The 7,245-nt window shown below is 41.1% G+C and overlaps 2 protein-coding genes and 2 long non-coding RNA genes across 6 annotated transcripts in view; 2 read left to right on the top strand and 2 right to left on the bottom strand.

The window, feature by feature from the left end:
- ubxn4 (UBX domain protein 4) overlaps positions 1 to 1,610 on the top strand; it is a 19,076-nt gene extending 17,466 nt beyond the window's left edge. For all 3 annotated transcript variants that reach the window (XM_019875674.1, XM_019875673.1, XM_019875675.1), the window contains one exon: positions 1,044 to 1,610. In XM_019875674.1, the coding sequence (XP_019731233.1) occupies positions 1,044 to 1,179 (136 nt within the window). In that variant the 3' untranslated portion in view covers positions 1,180 to 1,610. The remainder of the gene's footprint in view (positions 1 to 1,043) is intronic.
- A 272-nt stretch (positions 1,611 to 1,882) lies between these two features.
- Positions 1,883 to 3,874, bottom strand: LOC109519265 (uncharacterized). Its single transcript, XR_002168913.1, has 2 exons — positions 3,776 to 3,874; positions 1,883 to 2,188 (listed from the first exon to the last, which is right to left on the bottom strand). It is a non-coding gene; the product is annotated as an uncharacterized LOC109519265 (long non-coding RNA).
- LOC109519263 (uncharacterized) lies at positions 2,109 to 4,556 on the top strand. The gene is made up of 2 exons (XR_002168911.1): positions 2,109 to 2,198; positions 3,798 to 4,556. It is a non-coding gene; the product is annotated as an uncharacterized LOC109519263 (long non-coding RNA).
- itgb2 (integrin, beta 2) overlaps positions 4,458 to 7,245 on the bottom strand; it is a 27,169-nt gene continuing 24,381 nt past the window's right edge. The window contains exons 15-16 of the mRNA XM_019875672.1: positions 5,890 to 6,056; positions 4,458 to 4,805 (exon numbers count right to left, since the gene is read on the bottom strand). Coding sequence (XP_019731231.1) covers positions 4,740 to 4,805; positions 5,890 to 6,056 — 233 coding nt within the window. The 3' untranslated portion in view covers positions 4,458 to 4,739. The remainder of the gene's footprint in view (positions 4,806 to 5,889; positions 6,057 to 7,245) is intronic.

Genomic DNA, 7,245 nt, shown 5'->3' with positions numbered 1-7,245 from the left:
CTTAGCCTCGCTTAGTTTGAGTGGCGTCGCCACAACAGTAATACCCTCGCCTCGCATTCTCATGGCCTCGCCATATCTCGGAGATTTCGAAATTTCGGCCCGAACGGAAGCTACAAAGGGTACACGTGTGCACACAAAAGGAAGATTAATCATTGAATGTCGAGTATTTGAATAGCGTTTTGCGTAAACTAATTCATGCGTGATCGGCCAAGTGCGATATATATATATAATTTTTTTTTTTTTCCGGAATTTTCAGAAAAGTCCACTTTCATCTCTGAAAGCACAAAAATAGTAAAACTAAAAATCAAGTCTGAGTCATGCTGAGTCAAAATTCAAAGACTAGAAGTGAGTTTTGAGACAAGTTATAAAGATGGGCGGCGAGGGGGCTTGCCGAATGTTCAGTGGGATGTCATTCCAAAGAGAGGGACCAGCAACGGAAAAGGCTCGATCCCCTCTGAGCCTTTGCTTAGTTCTTGGTACCTTGAATAATGTCTGGACCGCAGACCTGAGGCGTGTAGGGGCAGAAGAGCTCAGAGAGGTAAGGTGGAGTGAGGCCATTAAAAGATTTGAAAACAAATAATAGGATCTTAAAAAGAACTCTAAAATGTACAGTGAGTAAGCGAAGGGATGCCAGAGGAGGAGTTATGTGCTCCCTCTTACGAGTACCAGTCAAGAGGCGAGCAGCAGCAATCTGGACCAACTGGAGATGCTTAATGGAGGATTGGCTGAGTCCAAAGTAACGTGCATTACAGTAAATCAGCCGGGATGTGACAAAGGCAAGAGTTACTGTTTCAAAGTGCTAGTCATTACATTTCCCAGTTAATTTTTCACATTTATTAGAGAGCTTTATTTTTTGAAAACCTAATAAAAATATACACTGAACTCCCACTAATGGGCTAACTGCTATGTCGACAGACAAAAGCAGAGCAATTGGGTAACGCAGTTCAGATTAGCAGCAACAGCCACCACAGCAGCCACCCGGCCACCTCTATGGAATTGCTGTATCACTGGAAATCATGTATTTTTCTTCTGCGTCTTCTTAGGGAATCTCTTTCCAGGCCTTTGACGAACCGTCCCAAGAACTTCAAGAAAGATGGTAAAATCTGCCAGCTCAGGGCTCAAGAGGACAGTGAGGATGACAATAACACCTGGAATGGAAACTCAACCCAGCAAATGTAGATCTGGAAAAGAAGCTTTGTTTCTGTCCGCTCCAATCCTAACATCTCCGCCACTCTCATCCTTTCCCAGATGAATATTATAATACAGTCATTCTAGAACAGGCTTAATATTATAATGCAGTCATTCTAGATCAGAGTTCACCAACATGGTGCACCAGGTAGCCCCCAAAGACCACATGAGTAGCCCGCCGGCTTGTTCGAAACATAGCTCACCATTGATGGGACACTGATTTTCAAGAAATGTTGTCCAAGGAATCAATCAAAAATGTCAACACAACCAGAGATTCGGAGAAATAGTGTTGCATAATTAATGTTTCCTAATTACGTGAGAAATCAGTAACATGACCAGTGTTTATCCCAGAGATGAATGTCATTAATTATTAAGAACATACACGAATAATATTATTATTAAAGGCAATTTGAGCAAATTTATTCCAGAAGTGTGTTTCAAACTGGCAGCCCTTCACATTAAGATAAGATATCCTTTATTTGTCCCACACTGGGGAAATTTACAGTCTACAGCAGCAAAATTGGGGGTAGAAAGTCAAGAAAAAAAAGTGTTTAATCACTACCCAAGAAGTAGCTCTCAGTTTCAAAAGGGTAGGTTGTTTGCGGCATTGCTTTCTATCTTATGTTTTAATTTCACTTCACTTGTATGGCAAAGTCTAAATTATATTTTATTTGGAAACCAGCTTTTTCTTTTTAAATAGAAAAGAAATACTTTTTTTCCTTTGCTCACACTTGGAGTTATCGCTAACATAGTGAGATTTAATCAACCAACTGTATATTTGTATTAAATTTACTTGGAAGACTGCATCATCCAAAACTCGATAAAAAAAATCCCCGAACTACAAACTGAGTTCTGTTTTGGTTGTTTATCACACCAATGCCAATTCTGCATAGATAGATTAGAAAAGTGTTTTCTCAAACGTATTCCACGCCCAAAAAATACGAATCTCAAAGTACCACCATCATGACGAACATTAAAATAGAGCAGTGCAGAAGGTTTACTGTACAGAGGTTTTATTTTTTATTATGTACGACAGTAATCCCTCATTTTTCATGATTAATGATTAATGGGGACCAGAACCCCCGTGAAAAGGGAAGTACGATTCGCCCCATCCCAAGGAATTTTCGTGTATGTGTATGTGGGTATCCGAATGTTTACAATATGCAAGCAGTATTTATACTTTTACATATTTGAGACAAAGATTACAACAGTACACATATTCACTTAAGATAAGAAACCTTTATTTGTCCCACAACGGAGAAATTTGCAATCTACATCAGCAAAAATTGAAAGGGGGGGAGGGGGGTAGAAAAGAAAAAAAAAGTATTGCATACACAAAATAAATGTTTCAGAAAAAGAACTGTACACAGTATAGAATGCAATATAAAATATAGATATAAGCATATATGATGCATAAGGTGGCTGTGCTATTTACAATGTATGGATGGGGTAAGTCCAGGTTTTTTCACGTTTGTTTATTCAGCAGCCTGACAGCAGTCGGTACGAATGAGCGGCGGTATCTCTCCTTGCAGCGCCGGTGTAACAGTCTCTGGCTGAAGGAGCTACCCAGTGCTGTCAGGGTGGGCTGGAGTGGGTGGGAGGGACTGTCCCATCAAATATTTCATTATACAACCCGGTACAGCAATTAAAATTCATCAACAGTGCCTCCTGAGAGGTGAAGAGGCTTGTGTTGGTGACGTAGAAGGCGGGTTTGGGCTTTAGGTTCACTTCGAGACTCTTCTGCTGGAGGTGTAAGCTTTTGTTAAATTGGTAATTATCATTTAAAGCAGGAAGTGTGATCGTTACCGGAAGAAGGGCTGTTCGAGAGTTACGAGGCAGTCGTTAAAAAAAAGCTGTGTTCAAACGAAGTCCATCTCCCCTTTTTGCCCATTCCGAACGTAGAGCAATCCATCCAAAACCTACGAACCCCCCTCAATTTACAGAGGCACTGGCTGTGTAGCTGGGCTTTTTGAATGGGGGAGAAAAACATGGTGACAGGGAGCGCTATCACGTTAATCTTTACATTAGTTGAAATATGATTCAGGTTTTTTTTTTCTCGGAGGTATTTTTGTATTCCACAAAGTTTTTTTTTAAACTTAGCTGACAGTTTCGGCTGGCATTTTAAGGCTTCATCTGAGCTGTCACTGCTTCCTTGTCACGTGTCTCAAAAACAAGTGACTGGTTTGGGAAACCTTCAAAATAAGGCTCCCTGACCCGCTCAAGTTGCAAACCAACGTGTCCCTGTTAATTATGCCATCTTCAAAGAGTGGGCTTACATGTACCCACACAGCCGGGACGCGTTGCTTCAGTGTTGGCAAGGGGTTGGGGCGCAACTTAATGAATCCAAAAAGTTCGTGCTTGAACAAAAAAAGTTATTGCGAACACAACACTATGATACTGCATGCAAGACAGTCAACAGTGTGACGAGACACAACAATGGAAGGTGCTGAATGAGGCAGCGATGATGCACAAGCCAATCAGCTTACAGGGTAAATCCATTCTAGTGTTTGCGTAGGTCGATGTCGCGCCGTGAACAAATCACGCGCCTTGTATGAGTACCCATTGCATGTACAGTACAGTACTGTACAGGCATGTACAAAGCCTTTGAGTCGTTCCAAAGCCACTCTTGCAGATCAACATGAAACAACACATCTTTCCGCAATTTGAGTTGATCTTGTGCGCATGAGTTGGTCTCGTGTTGGTGCAGGTTTTGAAAATTTCTGGACTCTTCCAAATTTTAATTTTGTATCATGGAAAAACTGATGGAAAAACTGGCTTTTCATGTGCGTGAGAAAGTTTTAATTTTTCAAGTTTTTTTTTTTTTGAAGTGTGTGGGATGGGTGAAGAGTTCTGATGCATGCGAGTATTTTTGGGTGTGTGAGTGAATTTATATGGAGGTGAGATCGATTTCAGGTGAATGTAATAAATCTTTGGATTTGTTATGTTTTTTTTCTTTGTGTATGTTTTTCTGGCAAGAGTTTATTTGCAGTCCATGAGGGATTATTTGGTGAATGCGAGATTTTTGAAGAGAGTGTAATTTTTAGGGTCAATGATAAGATAAGATAAGATAACCTTTATTTGTCCCACACTGGGGAAATTTGCAGTATACAACAGCAAAATTGGGGAGGGGGGGGGGGGAATAAAGTGTTTCAGTGCACAAAATAAAGCGTGTTCTGTGCAAGTGAAAGATTTTCTGGGTGCATGTTCGAGGTGTGAGAGGGCTCTTACTGCAAAGGATAAGACATATCAAAAACGGAGTCACAAGTAGATGATATTTTAAAGAGCTGTATTTAATCAGAAGGAAAAGCAGAGACAACTTAATTTGCTTTTAATTGAAAATACAAAGGACTATGTAAATTCAGCTATGTTTAGCAGTTAAAAAACTATACATTGAAATGTGTTTTAACACAGCAAATTACCTGGTCAACATTGTAAATAAACAACATACATCATTTTGGAAAATTCACTTTTAAACTCAGACATTTAATATTTTTTGTAGGAAGAAAAAACATCTTTAATTTGATGCAACACGTTCTGAGGCTGTCTCATTTTCATTCTCCAGTAAAAGTGGGATTGCTCACAGTAGTGGTGGCATTTTGGAAGAGTGGATTGTCTGCCTGTTAACAAGAGAAGTGACAATGTTAAGGTTAAGCCAGATGCACAATGAGCGATGTAGCTAACCTTTAAAAAATCAGGACAATCACAAATAAGTTCGACACCGACAGTGCCTTGAAAAAGTATTCCTATTACTTCTTCACATTTTGTCACCTTAAAATCACAAACTCAATGAAAAAGAAAAATCTGAAAAATGCGTTGTGCCTTTGTATAACACCCCCCACCCCTCCACGTCAATACTTTGTAGTAGAGGTGGGCATTTTGTCAGGGTGACAATACGTCAGTCTGTCACTCTTTCTGGCACTGCCGACCCACGTGGGCCGAGTCGATACCTTCTCTGCAACAGCCAATCGGCGTTCGAGAACGTAATTTCTACATCACACGCATGAGCCGCACAAGCCAACATTGTGGTCAGCTGCAATTCTTTTGGTGCATTTGTCAACCAGCTTTGTATTCTTTCGCAATGTAGGGTGGTTAGCATGTTGACCTCACAGTGCAGAGGTGCAGGGTTCGATTCCGGCTCCTGCCTCTCTGTGTGGAGTTTGCATGTTCTCCCCAGGGCTGTGTGGGTTTTCTCCAGATACTTTGTTTTCCTCCCACATTCCAAAACATGCATGGCAGGTTAATGGAACACACTTCCCTAGGTAAATTGTCCCTAGGTGTGAGTGTAAGCATGGATCCTTGTTCGTGTCTGTGTGTCCGTCGATGGGCTGGCAAGCGGTTCAGGGTGTCCCCCGCCTACTGCCCGAAGACGTCTGGGATAGGCTCCAGCACGCTCCGTGACCCTTGTGAGGATAAAAGCGGATCAGAAAATATATGTGTGTGTCTAGGCCCCAGGGAAGACCCAGGACACGGTGGACAGAATCCCGGCTGCCCTGACAACATCAAGGGATCCCCAGCTGGATGATGTGGTTATGGATTTAAGTCGTGTGTGTGTGTGTGTTTGTATTTGTGTGTGTGTGTGTGTGTGTGTGAGTAGAATATACAGGACATAAGGTTGTTTGGTGAAAGATGACACTAAAAGCCCATATAGTGTATCTGTCATTTCATAAAACATGTGAAGTATAATGTAAAACAAATTCTCACCTCTGCCCATTTAGATTTCTTCTTTTCACTTTCAAACTTCCGGAACTCTTTGAGATCCTTCATGTAGATAAGCAACTTAATCAGCATTAACAACAAGATGCCAATGAGAGCCACAGATGCAATGGAACCTCCGATGATCGCCGCGACGCTGGGTGGTTCTGGACAGTCTGGAGCGAAACATAAGACAATAGAGTTTGCAAGTACAATGTAAGCATCCAATTGTCGAAAGAAAGCTATTTTTTGTGGACGGATCACTTGGAATACTGATCAATTATTTTCAAAAGTAATGCACCATCAATACTTGTAAGCACAAGAAGTCAGCATGTATACTGTTCATGCAGCTGCAGTCATTGCTTGGTAGCCAATGACAGTGTTGTGGAAATTGTAGAACTCGAAGAAAGCGACAATTTCTCACGTTCGCACTCCGAGAGAGAGTGTCGTGTTTTTTTAATAGCGCACCAAAAAAACGCTCGCGCAAAACGAAACCCGCCGAAAGTCAGTTTCCATAGAAACAAGCAGACTAACATGGCGGTCCTTAAAGGGACTGCAATTATTTCTACCCCGTTACCAAATAATCGTGAACTCTCTGACAAGCATATGAACATTGCATTCACACATTTGCAGTTGGTGGTGAATTATGTACATAGGAGTCACTACAGTGTTTTGATTAATTCCAAAGCTATTATCCTATTTTGCCAGATTTGATAAATTCTCATTTTCTATTGTGCTTCTTATCCTGATGAAGGTCAAGGGTGAGCGACCTGGCCCAGCTGACCTTGGGCAAGAGCTATGGAACAGTGGATGGGTCACCTGCCAATTGTAGGACAGAATTTGTTCCAAAAAAATTGCCCCTCATCACTTGAATGTCGCAAATTGAAAAATATTATCTGGGGCCCGGTCAGTCATAGGCAGTTTGAATGGGCCCATAGATGGCAATGGCGAGTGATGAAAAAAGCGGAAGGGGCGTGGCCGGGGCGTGGCCTGGCCGGGGGCCTGGTTACTTATAAAAGTGGCACTAAACATGCTGAAGATAAAGTGTATTGAATTTACACACTATTTGAAAATTGAACAGAAAAAAATCCCAAGATCGCCACTATTCTTTCAAGTGAAAAGTTGTGCAATTTTGCTTATGCATTCCTGGTGAGCATATGTAACTCCAGATTTGCTGCTCAAAATCAAAACTAAAAAAGTAAACACATTCCCTGCCATATTTAAGATTTGTTCATGACTTGTATTCATAAAGTGATGTGTAAATGTGATAAAAAGCTGTTGATTCTTACCTCATACAGTAACGTCTTTAGTTGTATCCGCTGACTAAGTTTGTTTGAAAAATGCCGATCCCAAAGAATAATTGCT

This window comes from Hippocampus comes, unplaced genomic scaffold (assembly GCF_001891065.2).
Source record: "Hippocampus comes isolate QL1 unplaced genomic scaffold, H_comes_QL1_v1.1 scaffold234, whole genome shotgun sequence".
Taxonomy (NCBI): Eukaryota; Metazoa; Chordata; class Actinopteri; order Syngnathiformes; family Syngnathidae; genus Hippocampus; species Hippocampus comes.
This window is presented reverse-complemented; position numbering and strand designations above follow the sequence as displayed.